General features: G+C 40.1%; 2 protein-coding genes across 5 annotated transcripts in view; one reads left to right on the top strand and one right to left on the bottom strand.

The window, feature by feature from the left end:
- Positions 1 to 172: 172 nt before the first annotated feature.
- Positions 173 to 27,106, bottom strand: SCRN3 (secernin 3). Of its 3 annotated transcripts, XM_055119993.1 has the most exons (9): positions 27,017 to 27,091; positions 26,817 to 26,890; positions 24,144 to 24,311; positions 21,998 to 22,179; positions 20,844 to 21,043; positions 16,641 to 16,853; positions 9,620 to 9,782; positions 6,929 to 7,109; positions 173 to 3,732 (listed from the first exon to the last, which is right to left on the bottom strand). In XM_055119993.1, exons 3-9 carry the CDS (start codon positions 24,300 to 24,302, stop codon positions 3,562 to 3,564), a joined length of 1,269 nt encoding a protein of 422 aa, XP_054975968.1. In that variant the 5' UTR covers positions 24,303 to 24,311; positions 26,817 to 26,890; positions 27,017 to 27,091; the 3' UTR covers positions 173 to 3,561. The 3 variants fall into 3 exon arrangements, with proteins under 3 accessions (XP_054975968.1, XP_054975969.1, XP_054975967.1); XM_055119994.1 differs by lacking the exon at positions 26,817 to 26,890 and having other exon boundaries at positions 27,017 to 27,106; XM_055119992.1 differs by lacking the exon at positions 27,017 to 27,091 and having other exon boundaries at positions 26,817 to 27,004.
- A 30-nt stretch (positions 27,107 to 27,136) lies between these two features.
- Positions 27,137 to 27,342, top strand: part of CIR1 (corepressor interacting with RBPJ, CIR1) — a 34,481-nt gene continuing 34,275 nt past the window's right edge. For both annotated transcript variants that reach the window (XM_055119995.1, XM_004601360.2), the window contains exon 1: positions 27,137 to 27,287. Coding sequence is in view for 1 of the 2 variants with exons in the window: in XM_004601360.2 (XP_004601417.2) it covers positions 27,216 to 27,287 (72 nt within the window). In the remaining variant the exon portion in view is untranslated. The remainder of the gene's footprint in view (positions 27,288 to 27,342) is intronic.

Here is a 27,342-nt window from a genome sequence, read left to right as displayed (position 1 = left end):
TTTTTGGACAAAATTCTAGTTGGAGATATGTATGTATGTATGTATATACATATATATACACATATATATTTTTTCACAATGATCTAAAACTGCTTTCTCTAAAATACTCGGTTTATTAACTATTCCCTAGTTGATCTACATAATAGTAAATATAAATCACACATTTTAAGAGTTGACCAAAAACAATTTCAGCTGCTTTATTTTGTACTCAAGATATACACAAAATTTCATAAAATGTTAGATTAAAGCTTATACTTAGTATACAATAATAATTACTCATATAAGTTCCAAAGCCTAAGTAGCTTATTAGATTTGTAGACTAGAAGAATCTCCTAGACCATTTCATTGATTAATTCACATCTCTATAATAACCCTTGCCTCAGCTGGGGAGTTCATTTTGAATAAAACATGTTGACCTCAGACATATGACTATCAAGTGATAGAGATAAATTGTCCAGCTGATTTTCTCAAAGCCTGAAGACCTCAAAAGCAAAGAAGAGGCATGAATGTTCATTTAACAAATGTTTGTTGAATACCTATAGCTGTGAGAGACCCAGTGTTGAACACCAAGCACAATGGCAGAATCAAATATGGTTTCTAGCCTCAGAAAGCTGTTCTGAGCACAGTTTGTTTTTCAAGTAAAAAATTGTAATTCTGGATCAGTCTGAAAGTGAGCAATTATGATGTATAGAGTGGATTCCATCACCTTTAAACAGAGCGTGCGTGTACTGTGTCCCTCCCTCCAGGTTCTTGGTCCACAGCCCGCTGTGCCTCTGGTCGCCCGGGCCTGGCTGTCACCCTTCACTGCCACTGTCCCTCAGCACAGGCAAACCTGAGGTCCTCTTGGCCTCTCTGTTCCTTTTTATTGTGATTGAGGTTGCCAGGGTCTGTAGCTAACCAACCCCACTTGTAGGAAAATATATAATTTGTGGTAAAAAAGAAAATACACCAAGTATGGTGTGTATCTAAGTTCTTGTATTTAAATCTGAATTTCTTTCTTTTAATAATGTCACTGTCATTCTCTCTAAACTCTGATGATTCAAATAAGTCCCTGGGCATTGTTAAAGATTAGCTCTAAACTGTGTAACATGAACTTGATTAAAGATCACAAAGTCATGTTCATTTATTCCGTATAATAGCACTAATATTTATTCACTTCTCATGTTGCAGGTGTAGGGTTTTTATTCTTTTTAACAGTGTCTAATATGTATTCAATAAATTAAAATACTTGTGAAAAAAAAAAAAGAAAGCTGTTCTGTGAGCAAGAAATGTGAAATACTGCTGCTACACTGTTATCAGGACAAATGTGGTTCTGAGAGTAGCAAGAAAATTCACTTTGCATGTAGGGAAAACTAGGAGGAGGAAAACAAGTTTCTGCAAAACTCTGAAAGATGGGAAGAACTACTAATGTCAAGTGAGTGGTACAAGCAGAGGTTAAGGCTAAGACAAACACACTGGGCACTTTTAAGGGTTTAGATGTAGGCAGATTAACAGGATTTTGTTGGTAATTACAAAGGAGTGGGAATTTATCTTAAGAATAATGAGTCTTTAAAAGAGATCTCAATTCAACAAAAAAGAAAATAACCTGATTTCTAAAACAAGGAATGCTCTGAACAGATGCCTCACTAGAGAAAATATCCAGATGGCAAATAAGCATATGAAAAAAAGATATTTTACCTCATATGTTGTCAGGTAAATGCAGATTGAAGAAAAATACCACTACACACCTGCTAGAATGTTCAAAATTTCTAACAAGGGCAATACCAGAGGAAGGCAGGGATGTGAAGGAACAGACACTCTCATTAATGGCTGATGGGAATGCAAAATGACAGTCACTTTGGAAGAGACTGGCAGTTCCTGACAAAACTAAGCATATTCCTACCATACCATGGGACAATTTTCAACATTGAAAACATGTCCACACAAAAACCCTGCTCAAGTTTATTTAAAGTCAATTATAAAATTGCCAAAACTTGGAAGCAACCAAGATGCAACTCTAGGTAAATAGATCAATAAACTGGTAAATTGAGAAAATGTATTATTCAGTACAGAAAAAGAAATGAAGAGCTGGAGAGACAGTACAGCAAGTAGGGCACTTGATTTTCTCATGGCACTGACATCCCATATGGTCCCCCAAGCACTGTCAGGAGTAGATCCTGAGTGCAGAGCCAGGAGTAACCCCTGAGCATCGCCAAGTGTGGCCCCAAAACAAAAAATAAAACAAAGGAAAGAAATAAGCTGTCAAGTAATAAAAAGATATGAAGGAACCTTAAATGCACATTATAAAGTTAAAGAGCCAATATAAAAAGTTACATTCTGTACAATTCCAGCTATGTGATATTTTAGAAAATACAAAATTATGGAAACAAAAATATTAGTTGTTGTCAGGATTTTAAAAAGGAAAAGAGGGCTAGAGAGATAGTAGAGAGGGTAGGGTGCTTTCCGTGCATGTTGCCAACCCTAGTTTGATCCCTGGCATCCCAGATGGTCCCTGGTGCACCCAAACCAGGAGTGATGTCTGAGGACAAAGCCATGATACATGATGGCCCCCTCCCCTTCCCCCACAAAAAAGGGAAAAAAGCAGACCAGGGAGAGAGCTTAAGGGGTGGAGATCATGTTTTGCAGTTTGTTCCACAACACTGACTGGGAACAGCCCCACATCCATAACTCAATAAATAAAATGAGGAGGGGTGAAAAAGGAAGACACAGGGGATTTTTTAAAGCATTTAAAGTGCCCTGCATAATAGTATAATTGTGATTACATTCATTATTCATTTGTCCAACCCATAGTGTAGATAAGACCAAGGATGAACCTTACAGAATATGAACTATAATCCGTCAATATAGGTTCCTCAAATACAGCTAAAGTAGCACTGTGATGAGGGATTTTGCTAGCAGAGAAGGATTGGAAGGGAGGGGGCAGGGAGAGGAGTTACTGGGAACTCTGGTACTTTCTCTTCAGTTTTTCTCTAAACCTAAAACTGCTTTTTTAATTTTTCCCTACATTCATCAGTAAACTACGTATCCTCAGTTCCCTCATACCAGAGAGACAGAGAGACAAACAGGCTCACTGGTCAGCCAAGTCTTGATAAAAGCATCCTGCACCTTGATAATAGCAATAGAAGTGCATTCACAGAATTGATACACTATAATAGCTGCATAAATGTAAAACCTTTTGATAGATTAATATTTATGTAGAACACAAAAAACCTCACTTAAGACGGTATCTTTATTACTGAGGAAATCTGCCTATTGTAACTGAGAAAATTACTTGAGGATACTATATAATTATAATAAACATAATTTATATATTTTAATATTTTATACTTTATGTACTAGTGAGTAATTGTGTGATTTTCAAAAGTACATGGCTAAAAAAATAACACAAGTCTGTTACCTAAAGTAATACCTGATTACCCCAAATGTCTAATTCTAATGTTATTTTCAGCAAGGCTATACATGTAGTTTTTTAATAGTCAAAATATAGCTAGATGATCTTAAAGAATAATTGTATCTCTCAAATGGCATTTTGTCATTCTGTCATTTCATATATATAAACCACTAAGAATTAATATTTGACCTATAAATTCTAATTTCATCTTTTGTACACTGAGAAAAAAGATTAACAATTTTATTCACATCAAGATGCTTGCTTTGAAGAATTGATTCCATCTCTTTGAATAGTTCTTTCTCCATTTTCTTCATGTTTTCTAACACTGTTTGGGCTTTTTCCTGAACAACAACAAAAAAAATTAATACATCCACACATAAACACACATAAGTTTAAACCAAATTCCAACCCAACTCTAGAGACAAGGTTTGTTTATTCTGGTTTCTACTTTTCATTTGGTTCCCCTCCTCCTAAACCTTATAGAAAAATGAAATCCCTTAGGAAAAACCATCATCCTAGATTGCTTTAATTGTATTGATCTCAAATAATCAGTTATTTTTCATAGAAAAACATGAACAATTATGTACTCTGAGCAAAAAGCCGAAAAGATGTTTTATAGGGGGAAGCTGGAAACTGAGGTCCATTCGCTGTTAGAGTGTGCTAAGTTTGGAGGACCAGACGGGACTGTGAAGGGATGAACACTGCGCCTGGTCTCTGGAGTGGGCCTGCCAGTGGGCTTAAGGGGTGCCCAGAACAGACACATGACTTTCACTCCAGGCCAGTAGGTTACAAAAGAATATGTTTACACTGTATCTCAGAACTAAAAACACACAGGTGCAGATGAAGCAGGAAGCAGGGGTGGTGGCTGGGGGGGTTGGTGAGGGGGGGATGGCACATGGGACTCTACTACAGACAAAATTAAATAATAGTTATATTGACAAATTCAATGTAGAAAGAATCACTGTATCACTGTCGTCCAGCTGCTCATTGATTTGCTCGACGGGCACCAGTAACGTCTCCATTGTGAGACTTGTTACTGTTTTTGGCATATTAAATATACCACGGTAGCTTGCCAGGCTCTGCAATGCAAGAGAGATACTCTTGGTAGCTTGCCGGCCTGTCCCAGAGGGACGGAGGGATCAAACCCGGGTCGGCTGCGTGCAAGGCAAACGCCCTACCCACTGTGCTATCACTCCAGCCTGTAGAAAGAATAAAAAATGTATATATTCTGATGAAGTAAAAGGAGTAACAGGCAAAAAAAATAACCACCACATTTTAAACCTCAAATAGTTGGCACCTTAATGCAGATCATACTACATGTGAACTACAACTTAGTAGATGTTTGACTTTGAATCAGAAGCTAGAAACTCATGGGAAAGGTTATAAAACGGCCAAACTTTTTCTTTATTGCAGAAGATCAATGATGCTTCTGTAAAAAACTTTTATTAAGCACTTCTATTCCATCTAATCTATTTGCTATACCTGTGGCAGAGAAGGAAAATATAGGAAAGCTGACTAGGCATGGAATGGATATTATACCTTTGTCTATACACCCATCTGGCAAATATATGTAACTATACATGTACATATATGTATACACACATGCACATACTTGGTTTCAGAGATGAGATTTGGGGTATATTAATCTTCATTTACATTTAAAATAATAGACATTTATATTTTGCAGGCCTGGATTTGAGGCCACACCCTGCAGTGCTTTCGACTCGGGTTTCTCCCAGCAGTACTCAGGGGACCAGCAGTTTCAGGAATTGAACCAGGCAGCCTCATACAATATAAGCCCCCTAGCCCTTATATTATCTCTCCAGCTATAGCATTTTTCACTTTTGTAAAACTCATTCATTATTTTAAGTCTATGGGATGCAAAGTCACTTTCAATAAAAATTAATCAAGGGTGGCAGAGAGTCTCTTGCCCGCATGCCTGGCTGTCTTCCCTGGGGCCCCTTGGGGTGGGGGGATGGGCTCCAGCTTCTCTCCCCACCCCGAGCAGAGCTCCCAGCGGCCAAAGACCACCGGAACCTAGCTACAGCCATGCCTGAGGCCCCTCTCCACACGTTCGGACAGGCCTCATGCATGAAGGTACCGGCAGAGGAACCCAGGTGTGTGTAATTCCATCAATGGCCAATATCCAGAGACTTAAAAGAAAGCTCCCAGAAGCGATATCTTGTAGCCTCCTTCTCCCTCTGGGAGAAACTGGCAAGCTTCTGAGAGTTTCCTGCCCACGTGGGACAGCCTTGCAAGCTTCCCATGGTGTATTCATATGCTAAATCCAGTAACAAGCTGGATCTCATTCCCCTGACCCTGAAAGAGTCTCCAATGCGACATCGACATCGTTGGGAGGGCCAAGTCGAGAGAGATTTCTAAGATCTCAGGGAAAGAACGAATGGAGAGGTTACTGAGCCCGCTCGAGAAATCAACAATTAACGATTAACGGGGATTTCGTGATTTGTGAATCAAGGGCATGCCGCAGAGGCAGGGTGGGGTGGTGGGAGATGGGGTGGGGGTGGTGAGAGGGACACTGGGATCATTGGTGGAGGAGAATGGGCACTGATGGAGGGATGGATAAACGATCACCATATAGGTGAAATGCAAACACAAAAGTTCATAAGTTTGTAACTGTACATCACAGTGATTTTCTAATAAAAAATTTTTTAAAAAATCAAGGGCTAAGGAGACAATACAGGGGCTAAGGTATTTGTCTTGCATGCTATTGACCTGGGTTTGATCCTGGGCACCACCAGCAGTGATCCCTGAGCAGAGAGACACAAGTAAGCACTGAGCACCACAAAGTGTGGTCAAAAAAACCCAAAATATAAATTAATCTGAGGTTGTACAGTCAAGAATATCATATAACAGACCAGGTTAGCTGTTCTGTAGGTTTGGAATTTTGTTTGCTGGGACCATTTATATTAAGCAATCTACTTAAGTGCTTATACTAAGCATTTAACATATGTATATATGTAATATATATGCATCATTATATTATATATGGCAATATATAAATGTTAATACTATGTATTCCACTTAAACTCTTGTAGTATCAGATTCAGTAAAATGCAAATAATTGTCTATTCATAAATATGCTGTAAAATTAAATGAAATATTCCATGTGATAGTACCACGGTACCTGATGCATACAAATGTATGTGTTAGCTATTGTTATTATGCTTAATTTATTATATTTCTCTCAAATGGTTGAGTGGTTGCTTTTTTCTTATTGGGTTGCAAAGGACTCCTACATGCAGAGGATATGGTCTAACTTTAAGTTCCATCCCTGGCCCCTTAACCATATATATATATATATATATATATATATATATATATATATATATATATATATATATATATATTCTTAATCAAAAGTCAAAAATAATCCATTTCTACTTAGTCTAAGCATCTAATACACACACATATAAATCGATTTTATAAGATAGAAAGAAAGCTGAAATCACTAAATTAAAAAATGTGAATTGAATAACATTTCAATGCTTAATAATAAAGGAGAGCACATAATCATACCTTATTTTTTTCTAGTATTTCCAATGTCTGTTGATGTTGTTGGTAGAGTGGGTGTCTCCTGTCAGGCTTAATCTTAAAATTAGGCTTTTTTTTAGTTGGCTCTTCAAGCTCTAATGTTGGTGAACTAGTGTCCAATAATTGTGAGATATTTGGCACAAATATGAAAGGCTTAAAAATAGATCTAAAAGAAAAAGATCTTTATTAAGTTAGCACATGGGAATATAATGCATTATTATCCTAAGTCTTCTAAGATTTCAACTTGTTAGAGGTATCTATTAAATCACTGCCTACTAACATTTTTTGGACACACTAGTTACACCTGTCCCATCATCCCTACTACACTGGGATCTTCTCTGAGGTGAGAACCATGGGATCCTTAGCTTTACATTCACTTGAACAACCTGGCACACATGAAAATAGCAGACTATGGGGTATGGTGCCGCCAACAGGTCAACCTATACCTACAGGGTGAGTGCATCAGCAGCCTAATTGTACCTTCAGGCTTCCTAATACCCCAAAATTGCCACTGTGCCTTTGGCCAGACCCAAACAACTTGGGGCCAAGTTTGCCAAGAAATTAAACAGCCAGAAGTTAGGTATGTGGGAGTCACACCCACAAACCACCTCCAGCTCAGCTATATAAGTTCATTTATTGGCCGTATTTCAGAGACTATAAATAAATCTCGAAAGAGATCAAAAGCCACAGTGAATCTCAGACCTGTGCATGGCTAAACAGGCCAGGGTAAATCGGAAGGGGGAGAGTTAGTCTGGTACCCACTCAAGCAGAACCCCCAGCAACCACTTGCTTTCATAATCCAAAATCGCTGCCATACCCCCAGCCTGACTCCACTGTCTCAGGACAGACCTCACCAAGATATAGTCTGCTGAAAACTCGGGTATACAGGTTTTGTGACTAAAATCTCCAGGTTTTCTGAGTTGGGATGGGCTACTTCCCCCCACTTCCCAATATACCAGGAAGCACTGGCAATCACCCTGCAAACCAACTCCAGCACCACCATGTAAACTCTACTACCAGCCTTGCGTCAGAGACCCATAAATAAATCTCAAATGAGATCAAAAGCCGCAGTTAATCTTGGATCCGGCATGGCCGAATAGACCTGGGTAAATCAGAGGAGGGCAGGTTGGCCTGTGCTTGCCCAAGCAGAGCCCTTGGCAGCCATTTGCTTCCACAATCCAAAATCACCGCCATGCCCCCAGCCTGACTCCGCCATCTCAGGAAAGACCTCACCAAGATATAGTCTTGCTGAAAATTCAGGTATGCAGGTTTTGTGACCGAAATCTCCAGGCTTTCTGGGGTCAGGCTGGGCTACCTCCCCCACCTCCCTGTACTTCCAGAAGCCTCGGTAGTCACATCCACACCTCCAAAGCGGCCACCAAATTGAAAAGCTATTCCAGCCTTACTATCCCGATAAAAATACTGAAAAAACACTATGACTTCTTAGCACCTGTACTGAAAATCATAATGCACAAAGGGAAAGGAGAGAAAGAGCAAGAAGAAAAATGCCTCCAATAGAGGGAGGCTAAGAGTGGGGGATGTTGTGTTGGGGGATGGTGGTAGGAAACAGGCGACAACAGTGGTGGGAAATGTACACTGGTAGAGGGAGGGGTGCTGGATCATTATATGACTGAAACCCAATTATGAACAGCTTTGTAAAGATCTATATTCAATTAAAAAATTTTTTAAAGTAATGTGGAGTTAATGCCCAACTCAATCAGCTTAATCAATGACTAAATAAATAGCAGTACTCATACATTAAAGTAAAAAAAGAAAGTAAGAAAAAAAGAGGATGAAAGAAAGAAAGAAAGAAAGAAAAAGAAGGAAAGACAGAAATGAAGGAAAGAAAGGAAGAAGAAAGAAAGAAAGAAAGAAAGAAAGAAAGAAAGAAAGAAAGAAAGAAAGAAAGAAAGAAAGAAAGAAAGAAAGAAAGAAAGAAAGAAAGAAAGAAAGAAAGAAAGAAAGAAAGAAGAGAGAGAGAGAAAGGAAGAGAGAAAGAAAGAAAGAAAGGAAGGAAGGAAGGAAGAGAGAGAGAAAGGAAGAGAGAAAGAAAGAAAGGAAGGAAGAGAGAGAAAGGAAGAGAGAAAGAAAGGAGAAAAGAAAGATAAAGGAAGAAAAGAAAGAGAAAGTAGGAGAAAGAAAGAGAGAAAGAAGGAAAAAAGACAGGGAAGGAAGGAAGGAAGGAAGGAAGGAAGGAAGGAAGGAAGGAAGGAAGGAAGGAAGGAAGGAAGGAAGGAAGGAAGGGAAGGAAGGAAGGAAGGAAGGAAGGAAGGAAGGAAGGAAGGAAGGAAGGAAGGAAGGAAGGAAGGAAGGAAGGAAGGAAGGAAGGAAGGAAGGAAGGGTGGGTCAGACTAGGAGCCAGACAGATACCACAGTGGGTAGGGCACTTGCCTTGGACATGTCTGACCTGAGTTTGATCCCCAGAATCTCATATGTCCCCCAAGCACCATCAGGAGTGATCCCTGAGTGCAGAGCCAAGAGCAAGCTCTGAGCACCACGAGTGTGCCCAACTCCCCCCTACCCCCACCAAAAAAATAGGCTAAACCTGAATGGAAAGTCTATCTGAAAACTATTATCACCTCTGTGAAACAAAATCTTAGCTTCACAAAATCATCAACAGATTAATGAAAACCCTCTTCCAGGTCTTTGCCAGGTTAGGAGGTTCTGTGATTTTACCTTTCAGGATCAGGAGTGCCTGTAAAGAAGTGAATGCAAGGTAGTGTTGAGTCTTGAGGTAAAATAGAGACCATGCTTGCAGTTGTCTGAAATTCTCCTTCCATATTAATACCACTTGGCTTATCTCGGAGAATTTCCATCATCGTTTCAAATGTTATGTTTCCTAAGGAAGTAATTTTTAAAATCATCAGGTTGATATCTACAAATAAAAACTATATTCTTTATTGATAGTATGTAATATAATATTCTAGGTATAAATAGTACTTATAATAAACTATAAACTAATTCCTGTTACAAGATGTTTATATAAAATATACAAAGTATCAAAACATGATGTGTGACCCTATTATGCACCAGAGTTAAACGTGGGAGCACCAGAGTAGAATTGTATGTAATCAGGACACATAAAAGAATTTTTGAACCAAGCAGCTCACTGAAGAGATGCCTCCAGACTTTAAGCCAGGACAACTTCACTGGGGTGCCTCAGACAGGGTCAGGCGTCATCCCTCCACCTGCCCCTTAAAAACCCCGGCGGCCGCCAACTTCCAGAACCCAGTGAAAAGTGCAGGTACACAGGATCAGTGACGACAAACTCCAGGCCTCAAAAGATAGGGGATGGACCGGTCCCTCTCATCTCCCCCACCCCCCGTCCCCATGGGACCCTGGAGGTCATACCCACAAACTACCTCTGGCTGCTACTTAAACTCCTTGATGGCCAGGATCCAGAGACACAAAAAAGAATCTCCAAACTGAGCAGCTTGCTGCAGAGATTTCTCCAGACCCTAGTTATCTAAAATTTTAGAATTCCAGGACATCTTATGCTATTCATAACAAGCAATACAAAAGAGACTACGGGGGAGATTGTCTGCCATAGACAGGGGGAGGGGTGGGATGGGGGAGATACTGGGGACCTTGGTGGTAAAAGATGTGCACTGGTGGAGGGTTGGGTGATCAATCATTGTATGATTGAAACTCAAACAAGAAAGTTTTGTAACTGTATTTCACGGTTATTAAATAATAATAATAAAATTAAAAATAAATAAATAAATAAAATTAGAAGTGTATGCGATCCTTGGATAAACAGGTGGAAAATGCACAAATAAATCAAAGAACATGTAAAAAGAATGTTATGCCATAATGTTTACTTCAGTGATACAGGTTTAATATTTAAAGACTGAAGTAAGAAGTAGAGAGATAGTACCATTAGTAGGGTGCTTGCCGTGCATACAGTAACCAGGGTTCAATCCCCAACATTCTATATGGTTCCCTAGAAAAAGAAGTGATTCCCCAAACAAAGAGTCAGGAGTAAGTCTTGAGCACCACTGGGTGTGCACCCAACCCCCAAAAAAGAGAAAAAAAAAGAAACATTCTTACTCTTTTTTTTTTCTTTTTGGGTCATACCTGGTGATGCACAGGGGTCACTCCTGGCTCTACACTCAGGAATTACCCCTGGTGGTGCTCAGGGGACCATATGGGATGCTGGAATTCAAACCCAGGTTGTCCATGTGCAAGGCAAACGCCCTACCCACTGTGCTACTTCTCCAGCCCCAACATTCTTAATTATCTGATGAACCCCCTATTTTCATTTCCAAAGGGAATAAATCTGGGCTGTTTGGTAGAAATCAACTGCATTGATCTGTGTATCTTGACTGCCCTTTGTCATATGAATAGCATCTTAAAAGACTTATTCCCTAGAGTATGATACAAAAACAAGTAATGTACTTGAAAAGAGAGGGAAAAAAACTCGTAACAACGCTGCACCCAAATTATGGTTTGGTGACATTTCTAATTAAAATAAAATTAACTTCCATACAAAACAATCTAATGTTCAGCCCTAATGCAAGCTACCAACCATTTTATTTTAACTCCTGTTCTTCCCAGTGTAGCCATGACTTCAATTTAAAAAAATAATTTAGAATTTAGGGGTGGAGCGATAGCACAGCAGTTGGGCATTCACCTTTCACCCAGCCGACCCGAGTTCGATTCCTCTGCCCCTCTCAGAGAGCCCGGCAAGCTACCGAGAGTATCGAGCCCGCACGGCAGAGCCTGGCAAGCTACTTGTGCATATTGGATATGCCAAAAACAGTAACAATAAGTCTCTCAACGAGAGATGTTACTGGTGCCCGCTTGAACAAATTGATGAGCAACAGGATGACAGTGACAATGAGAATTTAGAATTGGAGGAAGTACAGGGGTTAAGGTACTTGCCCTGTGTGTGACCAAACCCCAAAGCACATACAGTTCCCTGAGCATAGCCAGGAGTGACCCCTGAGCACAGAGCCAGGAATAGCCACTGAGCCAAAAAAATCCAACCCCCCCAAAAAATAGAAAACAAAAGGTATATAATTTTATAGAAGTATCTTCCTGTTAACTTTATTTAAATGCAAGGGAAAAATGGTACACCTAAAATTAGCACTTAATATAAAAACTAAATAATAACGCAAAGGCCTACAGCCCATACCTATTTATCAGGCACATAGCTTCAACACCTAGTGAGATTTTAAAATGATTCAAATCTCAATTCCTATAAATGGTAAGTTTTAATGAAAACAGTGTCAGAACCGTAACACTGCAATAATAAAGGTATCGTGAAAATGTTTTCTATATTCAAAACCTACAATTCTCAAAATGAAAGGAGGATTTACATGATCACTTGAGGAGGATGGCTATAAGTAATCCACTAGCAAGCATTGAATAAGTACTAAGACTGCAGTGGCAGGGTTCACGAAAATGAATGCAAAACACAGGGTGCAATTTCACAGCAATTTAAACTAGTTATTTAAAATACATGAGTGAATATAGATACAATTTGGATATACATGCAGCACAGTTAATAGCTATCAGACAGGAATAGGTGGAAAGAAGAGAGGCAACTCTTCCATCTAGAAAAATAACAGGAAAAATTAACCATAATGTACTAGCCAGCAATTTCTTATGAAAGTATCAAAAAGACATTTACTCTTTTGGCTAAGCACAGAAAAACTGGATGAACTATACTTTACATTTGGGGGGAAATGTTCCATGCTACATGCATCTATAACTATAATCTTGTGTGCATTTCAAATCCACTTATTTATAGTTAACAATTATTGCATGATAGCTAATTTGTAATTGTCTTTTTTCTTTCTATTGCCCAATTTCCATAAATCTTCAGATTCTAATATTTTTCTCTCCACCTTCATTATGAGTAGTTGTTTTACTTTTTCAAGAACATTTACTGGGGCTGGAGCAATAGTGGGTAGGGCATTTGCCTTTCACACAGCCGACCCAAGTTCAATTCCCAGCATCCCATATGGTCCCCCAAGAACCGCCAGGAGTAATTCCTGAGTGCAGAGTCAGGAGTAACCCCTGAGTATCGCTGGATGTGACACAAAAAAGAAAAAAAAGAATATTTACTAATTTTATGTCCTGAATCTTTAAGTGCAGTGTCAGGTGGGAATGCACAGAATAGTGACCTTAAATAGTGCAAACAGTGTAAATAGTTACATTATTTACAAGTTGTTCACTGAAAATTTAGCCAAAAAATTCTTTGTTACTATATTCAACAAACATAAGCACATACACACATTAGTGTAAAACACTGAATAAGGTGCTAAGAAATATAAGGATAAACAAAAGTTCATTCTTTTTCAGTTTCACTGAAGACATAAGTGAAGAGCACAAACAGTTTCTTTACTTGTAAAATAATATGCTACTTTACATGGTTGTTTAAAAAGGACAACAATCACAGTTAGCACAGTGTCTAGCTCTTGAGATGCTTTAATAAAGGAGAATAGATGTGGAAATTGCAACTCCTAGCATTATAACAAATATAAGCCTAAAATTTAAATTCTTAAAATAACATAGGAGCATTTTGTACATACTAATTTGATTTAAAAATATAGTTTAAATTAAAAAAACCAAAAATGATGACTGGGATGGAGAGTTGTACAGGTAACGGCCCTTGCCTGGCATGCAGCCATCCTTGGTACCCAAGTACCACATATGGTTCCGCAAGTATCATCAGGAACGATCCGTGAGCACAGCATCAGAAATATGCTCTGAGCACTCCTGGTGTGCCCCCATAAAAACTATAAATAGTAGCCGAAGTAATAGTATAGTGGGTAGGGCGCTTGCCTTGCATGCAGTTGACCTGGGTTCAATCCCCAGCATTCCATATGGTACCTTAAGCAGAGCCACAAGTAAACTCTGAGCGCTGTCTAGTATGGCCCCAAACTAACAACAATTAAAATGACAATTAAAAAAACTATAAGTAAATTAAAATGATGAACTAACATTAGGAACTATAGAAAACTTAAGGGGCTGACAGATGACACAGGAGTTAATATACTTGCCTTGCATGCAGCTGACCTCAGAACCATGTATGGTTCCATGGCCCTGCCAGGAGTGATCCCTGAGCATAATGCCAGGAGTAGCCACTGAGCACCACTAGGTATACCTTGCACCCCCCCACCCCACCACCAAAAAACTAAAAGGAAGAAAGAAACTAAATCTTTCATTATTCTGGAAACATATTAAGATTTTTAGAACATTAAAAACAAAAATGTTCAAGCATTCTAAAAACATTCTGTCACAAACATTTTTCTGCCCTACCACATAACTAACAATAATTTGTTTATTGAATGAATAAAAAGCAACCTGGAAAGCAACTATCAATCATTTACTGGTCTATCTCTGAGTAGCTGTTTTCTAACTGATTTATAATGCCATTTTACCCTTCAAGTAAGGGAGAACATGTCTATCATAAATTTATTGGAGGATAACCCTAGTAGCAATTATCTGGGATAGTAACTGCCTAAACAAAATCATTTTTTTGTATAATAACAATTAACTTTTCTTTTTTGGATGGAGGGTAGGGGGCCACCACTGGCGATGTTAAGGATGTCCTGGCTCTGTGCTCAGGAATCACTTCTGGTGGGGCTCGGGAGACCATATGTGGTGCCAGGGATCAAACCTGGGTCAGCCGTGTGCAAGGCAAGTGCGTGACTCACTGTACTACCTCTCCAGACCCTAATAGTTATTTTTCTGTCATTATCTGTTAGTAGGAGACAAAAGCCTACTAGAAGATTTTGGGGGATATTCCCAACAGCAGAGCTTATGGGGCTACCAGCATCACCCTAGCAGGGTGCTGGGGGATATGCGGTACTGAGACAGAACTCAGGGCTCATTTATGCTACACAGGCCCCCAGCCCTCTGTGGCCTATCTTTTTAAGTTTTAGGGTGACACCCGGTGGTGCTCAGGAACTAGCACCTGCTTTGTACTCAGAGGTCGCCCCTGGGTGCCTGAGGGATCAGGCAGTGCTGGGGATCAAGCCAGGGTCTCCTGCATGCATATACATCACTAAAGAAATTAACAGTATGTTAGACAATGCAGAAAGAATGAACAGTGAACTTGAGAACAGAATAGAAGAAACTATCCGTTATAAACACAGAAGCAATCATGCATCACTGAGTGATGTATTATGTTCTGAGAAAATGCATGATGGGCTGATTTCCGCATTGTCTGATCATCACAGAATGTAACTACAAAAGCCCAGATGTAGACAGCCCACTACATACCTAGGCTGTAAGCGACAGCCTTCTGGGACGAATGTCAATTGCATCAAGTCTACATGTCCCAAAATGACTTTAAGCGACATATGTATCTGAACACCCATATAATTTAAACGTTTTCAATGGCATTTATGTTGCTTAAAGCATAATTCCCATGTGGCTGGGAAATTTGAATAAAAATCTAATTTTTGTCAGGTCAAATATTCACATATGGGTGTGTATAGAAAGAGGTATGCCACGGTTCTGTGAGGTTTACTACTTCTAAATTAGCATTTGTTTCTCAGTACAGCACAGGTAACCTCATCTACATCTACGAAATACTTGTAGTTCAGAGTTCAGTTGCTCACAATAGTGTTGTATACTGATCCACAGACTGAGATAGCAAATCTTCAATTTCACATTAGGACTCTAAATAGGGAGAAAGTAGCTTTTTTTTTTTTAATACCAGATCTTACTAAGGAGCCCAGTTCTTACTCCAAAATGGGTCCTTCACCTAGATACCTACCCATGCTTTTTTTTTTTTTTCTTTTTGAGTCACACCCGGCAATGCACAGGGGTTACTCCTGGCTGGCTCATGCACTCAGGAATTACTCCTGGCGGTGCTCGGGGAACCATACGGGATGCTGGGGAATCGAACCCAGGTCGGCCGCATGCAAGGCAAACGCCCTACCCGCTGTGCTATTGCTCCAGCCCCCCTACCCATGCTTTAAATCACCTCAACCCACACCCACTTTTGACACAAAAGAGGAAAATTTCAAGGGGAGAAAACATCATGAACACCTACATTTCCTCTGTTCATTTCTAGTATGTGGTGATTTCTTCTTTTGCATCAGAAACTAGCTATACTTGTCACATAATGTTTATCTATTTTGTTGAAATATGTTACTCAATATTTCTGGAGATTTGGAATGAAAAGGGAAGTTCATATTATCTTCAGTGTGTCTTTTTTGAAATAAGAAAATTAAAAGATAAATGAATGAAAGCTGCAGCAATAGTCAGAGAAGTCTGTCTCCATGTTTCAGTGAATTCTGAGAAGTAATCCCAATGAAGTTTTAAGAATATCAAGAAGAATTGGAAGAGGGATTCTGAACTTGTCCTTCAAAAGGATCATTACCCTCTCATAACTAAGTAGCATTTGACTAGAAATATAGTTACAATATCACATTTTCAGTTTTAATAAAATAATATCTTGGGGCTGGAGTGATAGCATAGCGGGTAGGGCATTTGCCTTGCACGCGGCCGACCCAGGTTCAAATCCCAGCATCCCATATGGTCCCCTGAGCACCGCCAGGGGTGATTCCTGAGTGCATGAGCCAGGAGTGACCCCTGTGCATTGCTGGGTGTGACCCAAAAAGCTAAATAATAATAATAATAATAATAATAATATCTTTACTAAGAATGATTCCTTATTATATATCTATGCAAAATAAACTGGGTTTCATTGTTATTATCTAAATGTTAAAATTACCTTTGTGTTTATTTAGCAGCTTGTAGCCTTCACAGTATCTGCCTGATGAAATCAGCATCTTGGTTGTATCAAGATAAGAGTATGCTGCAGCAAAATCGAATTCCTTTTTGCCATCCCACCAACCTTTCTGCTTGGCATAGTTTCTCATATCTGGGTGTTCCCGGTCAATCTTGGTTGTTATAGAGAGCTGATTTGAAATGTTACGAACTCCTTCTGTTTTCAAAGATGAGGGGTAGAAAGGGGGAAAAGTATTCTTAGTCACTATTAAAATGTAAATATACATTTCTATAATTATGTATTTTTAATTACTTTTAAAAAATCAAATATGTTATTTTAAGATAATTGTAGATTACAGTTGCAAAAGTTCAATAGAGATCCTTGGCACCTTTTACTCTCCCCCAAATAGCCACATCTGGTACACTATCATAACCAAGGGGCCAGAAATAGTAAAGCAGGTAGGGTACTTGCTTTGCACACAATCAAACCAGATTATATCCCTGGCATCACCAGGAGGCAGCCCCTCAACACTACAGGTTATGGCCCCAAAACAAAAAAAAATATCAATAATAAAGTAAAAATAGTATCATAACCAAAATACTGGAACTGATTTAGCCAAGATAAAAATATATTTCTATCAACTTTGGTACATCTATACAATGGAATACTATGCAGCTGTTAGGAGAGATGAAGTCATGAAATTTGCATACAAGTGGATGGTCATGGAGAGTATCATGTTAAGTAAAATTAATCAGAAAGACAGGGATAGATATAGAAGGACTGCACTCATTTGTGGAATATAAAACAACATAACACGAGACCGACACCCAAGAACATAGATATAAGAGTCAGGAAGATTGCTCCATAGTTAGAAGCCTGCCTCAGGAGTGGGTGGGGAGAGGACAGCTGGAACAGAGAAGGGGTCACTAAGAAAATGATGGTTGGAGGAATCATTCAGAATGGGAGATGTGTGCCGAAAGAAGATAAAGGACCAAAAATGATGACCTCTCAGTATCTGCATTGCAAACCATAATGCCGAAAAGTATGGGGAATACTGTCTGCCATGGAGGCAGTGAGAGGTGGGAAAGGCGGGGGTATACTAGAGATATTGGTGGTGGGGAATGTGCACTGGTGGAGGGATGGGTGTTTGATCATTGTGTGATTGTAACTCAAACGCGACAGCTTGTAACTATATCTCACGGTGAATCAATAAAATTAAAAATAAAAAAAAATTTTAATATTTCTATCACCACAAGAATCATCCATGCCACCCTTTTAAAGCCAGGTCTACTTTTCTCCCACCTCCAAACTCCCATGAGCCACAGGCAACCACCAATCCATTATCTGTTATTTCTATAACTATAATTTCAACAATATTAAATGAATGAAATCATGATATAAAACTTTTTGTTTTTAATTTTTAATATTTTCATTAAATTTGTTCATAATATTTTACTACACTTAATATTAAAACACCAATTCCATGGGCTGGAACGATAGCATAGCGGGTAGGCCATTTGCCTTGCACGCAGCCGACCCGGGTTCAATCCCCAGTATCCCATATGGTCCCCCAAGCAATGCCAGGAGTAATTCCTGAGTGCAGAGCCAGGAGTAACCTCTGAGCATAGCCGGGTGTGACCCAAAAAGCCAAAAAAAAAAAAAAGACAGCTTCATATGGGCTGGAGCAATGGCACAGCGGGTAGGGTGTTTGCCTTGCACACGGCCGACCCGGGTTCGATTCCCAGCATCCCATATGGTCCCCCAAGCACTGGCAGGAGTAATTCTGAGTGCATGACCCAGGAGTAACCCTTGTGCATTGCTGGGTGTGACCCAAAAAGAAAAAAAAAAAGACAGCCTGTTAGCCAGAGTGGCTGTATATTCTTACTAGCAAAGTTCCTTGTGCCAATATCCAAACGCTCCCCAGAATTTAGTATCATTTTTCATTCTAGCCAATATAATAGAGGAATTTCCCTAATGGCTAGCATATTGATCCTTTCATATATGGTTTGGTTTGGGGTTTTTTGGTTGGTTGGTTGGTTTTGTTTTCTTTGGCGGGGAAAGGGGAATCTGACATCCCCTTAGATGAAATATCTTAAGATATTTTGCTATTTTTTTTAATTAAGAAAAAAATATTTTTGGTTTTTGGACCATACTGAGGTTAGTCCTCAGAGGTTAGTCCTGGCTTAGTGATTCTCAGGGAACCGAGCATACTGCTGGGTACCAAACCTGGGCCTCCCACATACAAAGTATGCACTCAGTCCATTAAACTATCTTCCCTCTACCCATTTTTAAAATTTTTTTAAATTGAATCACCGTGATACACAGTTACAAAGTTGTTCATGACTGGATTTCAGTAATGTAATGTCCCAACACTCCTCCCTTCACCAGTGTACATTTCCCACCACCAATCACCAATGTCCCCTCCCGCCACACCCCTCTTCAGCTGTCTGTCTCTATGGTAGTATTCTCCCTCCCTCTCTCTCTCCTCTCTCTTTCTCTCTCTCTCCCTCCTTCTCTCTCTCTCTCTCTCTCTCTATCTATCTATCTCTCTCTATCTCTCACGCGCCCTCCCCCTCTCCACCTTCACCAACCCTCCCGCTTTGGGGCTTTATGGTCTGCAATACAGTTACTAAAAGTTTACCCAAATTTCTGAATTAGTTTGTTTTTACTTTTGGATTTTGGTTGCAGTGCTCATCAGTCTCACACACTTAGTTGCAGTGCTCACATGCATCATCTCCATCTATTTAGAATTCTGTATAGCTTCATGCTCTTTACTGAACTCCCGTGATGCCTACATTTCTTTCATTTCATTAACATTTCATCCTATGTTCACATTACTTGATGTATCTTACAGATTTTCTTCATTATAATTATTCTATTTGTCAGTTACACTCCCCATTTCTATTATTATTGGTTTCTGAGAAATATTTTCCCCTCATCTGTTCTGTTGGCAGTCACCCTCTATTTTGGCACTTGCTTTGCTTTTCCAGTAGGGGCTTTGTAGCTATTGACTTGAACATGACTTGAATATTTGATTTTCCTTTTCTCCAGGCTCTTGGATGTGTGGAGGTGTGAGAGATCTTCTAGGGATTTCCTCCAATAATTTACCTGGTTGGAGAGGACCAGCCTAGGTATGAAACCAACACTGTTCACTCCTTTTGTGACCATACCTATTATCTATCTGAGCTCAATGGCAGTGGTCCTAGAGCCTTCTCCGCTCATCTGTATGCATCTGCTGCTGTGAGTGGCTCAGTCTGGAGAGTCTGGCCCAGATTCCGAGTAAAGGGGAAGAGGTCTCACACTCCTAAACCATACCAACTCTCCCTCTTAATGGCCTGAGCTGCAGGTTAGGATTTTTAGCCTGCAGTTATGAGGACTGCAGGAAACTTATCATTGAAGAGGGGGTGGACATGTCACACTTCTCTGGCCACTCTCTGTCTGCTAAAATTACTGGGACTTTTCTCTAGCCGCAATTCCCTGTCTAGGACAGTCACTTGCATCATTTTCTCCCTCCTTAAGGAGACTGCTAGTGCCCTAAAGACCTGCTTGTCATCAATACTCTTCCCTCTCCTGCACTGGACCACAACCCATACCACTGCGTCCCCTCCACCCCCCAGGCCATGGTACAGGGGAGACTTGTAGCCTAAAGCCCGGGGTACTGGGGCTGGAGAGATAGTACAGTGAATAGGACTCTTGCTTTATACACGGATAATCCGGCTTCAATCCCCATCACCCCATACAATCCCCCAAACCATCCAGGAGTGACATTGGAGGTTTCATACTAATATTTGGCAGAGCAGGGACCCACCTGCCACAGCAAGTCTTCCACAGTCACTGGACTGCAGATTTATAGCGCCACATGATCAGAGGCCCTTCCCTCTTCAGAGTCCCAGTGGACCCTGAAGAATGAGGTGCCCCCAGTGTTTCATCCCTCCCTGGCTTGGTCAGAAGTTCACAGCTTGGGCCTATTGTCTAAGCAAAAGCAGAATCTTGCCTTAGCATAGTCTACTTCTTATCTTCATGGCCCTCCTCTAAAGTTCTTTATAGCACTCTATCCCTGTATGTTCTTTCAATGCTTTCATTTCCCCTGCAACACAAACTTTCACTGCATGGGATTATAAATGCTGAAAGACAATTAAATGCAATGTCTACAATAAAAGGGATATTTTATTCATTCTAAAACAAGTCATGAGAAGTTGTCCATACCTTGTACTTTTTCTGCTGCCCAGTACTTCCCTGCAGTCTCCAGAATCCAGGCTTCATTTCTATCAGCTATCAGGAAACTGTTGTGATAGCTAAATAGAAGTGTACCCTCTGAACAATTGCCACCCTGACCATATTTTTCTAATAAATCGACAATGACATTGAGGGCTTTTTCAGCTGTTTCAGCTCTTTCAAGGCCAAGTCTAAAATAAAAATAATAAAGTGCTCAGTTTCAAGTAAATTTCCTTTATTTTTTGTAAATAACTACATGGACATAACATTTACGGTTATAGTCAAAGTAAATATGCTTTCAAATTAAAATAAACTGAAACCTAACTTTGTACATTATCCCTTTTGAAGTCAGTTTGAGATCATGAAAACAAAGTTTTTGGAGCCAAAACAGATCAATGTTCAAATTCCAACTTTGTAATTTATTGGCAAGTTAGTTGCTTTATCTCTGAACTTTGTGTGTGCCATCTATGAAATAAAGACAAAAATTACAACCCATGGTGGAGCAACAATACAGGTGTTAAGGTACTTGCCTTACATATGGCCAACTTAGGTTCAATCCCCAGCATCATATATGGTGCCCTGAGCCCTGTCAGAAACGATCTCTGAACATAAGCCAGAAATAAGCCCTGAGTACCAAGAGGTATAGCTCCCAAAAAATATATAAATAGCATTGATATCTTTGCTTATATTGATAACATATATTTAGTTATATTGACAATTCCATTAAGTTACTGTGAGTTAGTCAAGCTGTGATAAAGTCTTGTCAGTACCTAAAATACATAATTTTCAACTCCTTCCCTTTTCACAATTAATATTTGAGTCTTGATAATGCATGCCTATGTTATGAATAATTTTTCACACAAACGATCAAGTATCAAAGACCCAAAACAAGCAAAAAAAAATGAAATGTGGAATAGTTACAACAAAATTAAAAATCAATTGTTGAGGCTGGAGAGATAGCTCAACAGGCCAAGCATGTACTTCATGTGCAGGAGACCTGAGTTTAGGCCCTGGCACCACTTGGCCCTCCAAGCATTGCCATGAATGACTACCCACTGCCCCAAGCACAGAGTCAGGGCTAGTCCTGAGGAACACTAAAACAATTAGAAAAACTCTATAATAAAAATATCTAACAGAAAAATAACCTGACAAGGTCCATGCCAAGTAGTGCTTCTTCATTAGAAACTTCTTCTCGTCCCCACACAGCTTCATTTCCAATGCAGACTCCATGCTCATTGGCTCCCATTTCTGCTCCCCATAACCAAGCTGGGCGACTAAGAACAACAGCGTATGTCTCAGGAACTTGGTCAATTTCTATGTAAGTACACTGTAAGAAAGTCATACACCGACAATAAAACCAAGAAAGAAAAGTTACACGGCCCAGATTTTAAAAATCAATCCGAAAATGTAACCATCACGAAAGAAATTAAGCACGACTACATTTAATTTTTTAATCCAATTATTAGTGTTTATTTTATTCATGATGAAGCATTTTTATTTAGTTAAGTGTTTTCTGAGCATCTTCTATAACAAAACACGATGCTGAGAGTGACAGCAGAAAGATGAAACAAATACAGATCTTAATTTCAATAAATTTAAATGTGTAGAGGCCATGACAGTTCAGGTGGGGTGCTTGCCTGGCATGTGGCTGACTCAAGTGCCATCCCCAGCACCACCCCTGAACCCCACCAGAACTGACTCCTGAGCATAAAGCCAGGAGTAAGTCCTGAGCACTCTGAGTGTGGCCCAAATACAAAAAAGAAGAAAGAAACTAAAATATATGTACTACTTTACAATCCAAAAAGTGAGGTTTAATAGTCATGAAGGAAAATGAAGAAGAGGAGCTAATAAAAGCTTAATAGCTTCTAGCTGTGTACTCTGGAATCATCATGTACAAAAAGGTACAAAATAAAATGTACTGAAGCAATTCTCAATCCCAATGAGAAATGTTTATTGATTAATTAGATAAGTATTTCATGAGATCCCATCTGGGACTTATATCAGGGTCCAGAGAAGCCCGTGTCACATGGGGAAGTAATCCATCTGGTATGTGCACATCAATGAAAAGAATGAGAACGATGGGTTTATGGAGAGGCTAGGTGTAAATATGAAGAGTTAAAGTAGAAATGGATCCAAGATTATTAGTCTTAATGAAAAACAATGGCCTAAAGAAAACATCTGATATTTAACAATAACAGTAAAGGGCCGGAGCGATAGCACAGCGGGTAGGGCGTTTGCCTTGCACGCGGCCGACCTGGGTTCGATCCCCGGCATCCCATATGGTCCCCCAAGCACTGCCAGGAGCAATTCCTGAGTGCAAAGCCAGGAGTAACCCCTGAGCATCGCTGGGTGTGACCCAAAAAGCAAAAAAAAAAAAAAAAAAAAAAAAACAATAACAGTAAAATCTTAAATATCCATAATAGCAATACAAGCATAATATAAAACTTTTACTTTAAGTTCCCTGTTTTGACCATTGTTTGACTTCTGATTTTGGGCCACACCTGGAGGTGCTCAGGGGTCAGGGGACTGAATCAGTATTCCTGCATACAAAGCAGACACCCTTTGCGCTATCTCCCTGACCTCTTTTAAGTTCCATGATAAATGGATTTTAAAATTAAAATGGCAATAAATACTAAAATCGTATAAATACAATTCTATCATGTGCATGCCAATAGTGAGATCACTGGGCTTGATTAACATTTCCTTTTGGTGATGAAACTATTAAGTCACAGATCCTGGAATGACTTTTTCTTAGAATAGCTTCTGTCCATTAAACTTCAAGTGAAACCAAAACTCCAGTGAACCTTCCTTAGTCTCTGGTCTGAATGGATTACTTCTACTGCTGTTTCCACTTGCTGCTTCTACTTAAGTTTAGTATTTCAATCATCCTTCTTTATAACGGTGTAGTGCTTAGGGTCTCCAGGATTTCCCCTTGCAATGCTGGAGGTCTACCTGATGCTGGAATAGAACCAGGATTAGGCACACTCCATTTCAGACATGCACCCCAAACTATCTCCCTTGCTGTAGATTCTTGAAATTTGAGGGGTGGGGATATTTGGTACTCAGAGATAATCCTGGCTCTATGCTCAGAAGTCACTCCTGGTGGTATTCAAGGAACCATATGCAGTGCAGGGGCTTGAACCAAATTGGCTATGTGCAAAGCAAGTACCTTACTCCTGTACTCTCCCTCTAGTCCCAGATCCTTGCATTTTCAACTTCTATAGCCTCTGCCAAATAACCGATGATAAAATTTTAAAAACACATTACTAACATAATATGTATTTCACTTACCTTAAGACGTTCTCTCTGGTGATCATGAGTTGCTGCAGGAAAATAAACTACCTCTTGTACTTCATCACAAAGTCTGTCTGAATTTTTTCCAAAAATAATCCTGTTGCCAACTGTTGCTGGAGGTAGTCCCACAAAAGTGTCACAAGAACAAGGTTCCATTTTTATAAACTAAAAAAATCACATACAAGATTCAAAATTAAAATACTGAAACGTCTTAAGTATACAAGTCAAATAGTTATACTTGATGACCAAGAAATGATTGTCATTGGGGAGCCGGAGTGATAGCACAGTGGGTAGGGCATTTGCCTTGCATGCGGCCGACACAGGTTCGATTCCCAGCATCCCATATAGTCCCCCAAGCATCTCCAGGAGTGATTCCTGAGTGCAAAGCCAGGAGTAACCCCTGAGCATTGCTGGGTGTAACTCAAAAAGAAAAAAAAATGATTGTCCTATCTGATAGTGTTCAGTAAAGTTTTAAACATCATAGTGAAATGAACTTTACATATTAATAAGAAAATGGAGATGATAAGCACCTTTTTCTAGTCTGCAAGTCAGCTTTGTTTTATTTTGTTTTGGTTTGGGGCCACACCCAGGGGTGCTCAAGGCTTACTCCTGACTCTGTGTTCAGGGAACACTCCTGGTGAAAAATATGCACACAGATTATAATATAATAGGACCAAGTCTTTGAAACAGGCTGAATCAAATACAAAAAAAAAGTCAAATTCCAAATTGTTGATATTCCCAGGAGAAAGTTAACATATACAACCTGTAAATCTTAGTGGGAGGGTGAATATCAAATTTTATCTTCATTTGTGATAGGCAAGCTAGAGTGTTGGAATTAAATTCATCTAGACTGGGGCATTGTGAGTAAGCTACATTCACAAGGTCTCTTGAAGAAACATTTGGCAACAAAACATACTGTGACTATGGTCTGTGCTCAGAGCTCCAAATGATTCTGCAGACTTAGCAGTGTTTCAGACCAGCTTTATGCCAGTCACCAAAGAAAAGGCCTTGATAGAAGAAACTGAGTTTCTTCTATATTTCTAATGATTTCCTTTATTTTGTTTGAACGAATCCGTATAAACCTGCTTTCTCTTATTATGGGCTAGAGAATTGTCTTGGTTCTCTTATATGCTCTGTGTCTATTGCAGAAGTAAAACTTTATCTCTGAATAATTATTTCACTGCTTACATGCTTGATTTCTCATCCATTTTATGTCTGTAATTTGTAAAATCTCAAATCTTCACTTCTAGTAAAACACTTATGTATCTTCAACTTCTATTTTTCCAGAATATAGACATTACTTGTAGCTTATGTCTTCATTTTGTGAAGACTCAACCTTGGAATCGCTTTCCACAAGCAGTTATTAATCTTTTAAAGTGAATTTAAATCTAATAAACATTTCATTAAAAAAAAATCAAAACGGCTCCAAAAAGAAACTTTAGTCTGAAATTCCCAGAGTCATTTTCTCCTTTCTTCAGTGCTGGGATGAAGGAGTGGGGGGAAGGGTTCACAACTGCTCCTTATCTTTCCCATGTGGATTTCCCTCTTTATGTCCTGGATTGCCTTCTATGTGTCTCACAGTCAATTCCACCGTGAAATAACCATGGCAGGTTACTAGTTTCTCTAGAACTCCCTGCCTGATGAGGAAATGTCTCGTGAAGTTGCTAAAGGATCTTATAATCCATTTTTGCACAATTCATGGAACATGGTAGACACTCAGATGATGCTATTATGGATATTACTTGACAGAAGAGTAACTCTCTTTAAAAAAACAAACAAAAAAGCTTTATTTTCATTTCTTCCAATGGCTATCTATTCATACACATCAGCTTCCTAGCAGGGCCTAGGGTTTTAACTACTGTTTATGGAACATCTCAAGGAGTTTCCATATAGTTTCATTGACTCATTACAAACCGCAAGGCTAGATTAGAAAGAGATTATTATTAAATGAGCTTGTGCCTAAAAGTGCTTTTAAGAGGTGCTTAACACTGGACAAGAACTAAGTGTTAAAAGTAGGTAAAGGGATATTCTTGATAATCTTTCAGTATCAATATTGCAAACCACAATGCCCAAAAGTAGAGAGACAGAGAGAGATAGAGACAGAAAGGGGGGCGGGGGAGGAGGAGGAGGAGGAGCAGGACAACAACTGCCTGCCATAGAGGCAGAGGTAGGCAAGGGGTGAGGGAACCTGGGACACTACTGGGAGTTGTATGCTGACGGAGGGATGGGTGTTGGAATACTGTATAGACTGAAATCCAATATGCACAGCTTTGTAAGGGTCTATCTCACAGTTCTTGAATAAAAAAGTTAAAAAATAAAGAGGTGCTTAAGCTGAATCACAGCATCTCACGCATTTGGAAGAGGCTTGGTGGGTGGTCTAGCTGCAGTAACAGCCGCCAAGGCCACTGGAGAGCCCAGAATACCAGGGGCGACTTAAGCTGCACCAGTTGTGACCTGAACTTCTCTAGCTAAAGAGGGTCGAATGCAAGCGGGATCATGGTCGGGGAAGGGCTCCCCCAGCCCGATCAGAAGGCGAAGCAGCCAGAGCCCCGACCAACTCCCATGCAAGGGGCAGCGGCGGGCACATCACCAATTCCCTGCGTCTCGGGGACTTAACCTTCTGCTTTTTCAGAGGCTTTACAGAGCGCTCTTCGTTTCACGCTCACTCACCTACTGCTGTCGGGGCGAGAATTTTCCAACACACAGAGGTGAACGTCGGTGCAGTCAAGGCTACGCAAATCGAGCTGCGTTCAGAGAGTAAAGGGCACCGTTAGCGGCACAGCTGCCCGACCCGCCCATCTGCCGGGACTGGGGGGGACCAAGCCCGCTCCGCTGCTCGGCACGCCCTTTCCCCTTGCCACGCCCCTCACCTGTGCGCCCAGGTATCTCACGTGAAAGGGTGGGGAAAGGGACGCTGCGAGAACAGGTCAAGAAGGAGACACCGGAAATTGTCCCCTTTGACCCCGGAAGTTCTCGCCCCACCGGCGGTGCAGTTCCGGTTGGGCGGCAGAGTTTGTTTATGCCTCTCACGATTCTAAGAGCTCTTTTCCCAGCCGCTCCGGATCCAAGATGGGGAAATCTTTCGCAAATTTCATGTGCAAGAAGGACTTTCACCCCGCCTCCAAATCAAATATCAAAAAAGTGAGTTAAGGGGAGTCTGGGAGGGGGCTGTCCCCCCTGGCCTGGGGGGCCGCTG

The sequence above is a fragment of the Sorex araneus genome, chromosome X (genome assembly GCF_027595985.1).
Source record: "Sorex araneus isolate mSorAra2 chromosome X, mSorAra2.pri, whole genome shotgun sequence".
Lineage (NCBI taxonomy): Eukaryota > Metazoa > Chordata > Mammalia > Eulipotyphla > Soricidae > Sorex > Sorex araneus.
Note: the sequence above shows the minus strand (reverse complement) of the source record. Positions and strands in the feature narration are given on the sequence as shown.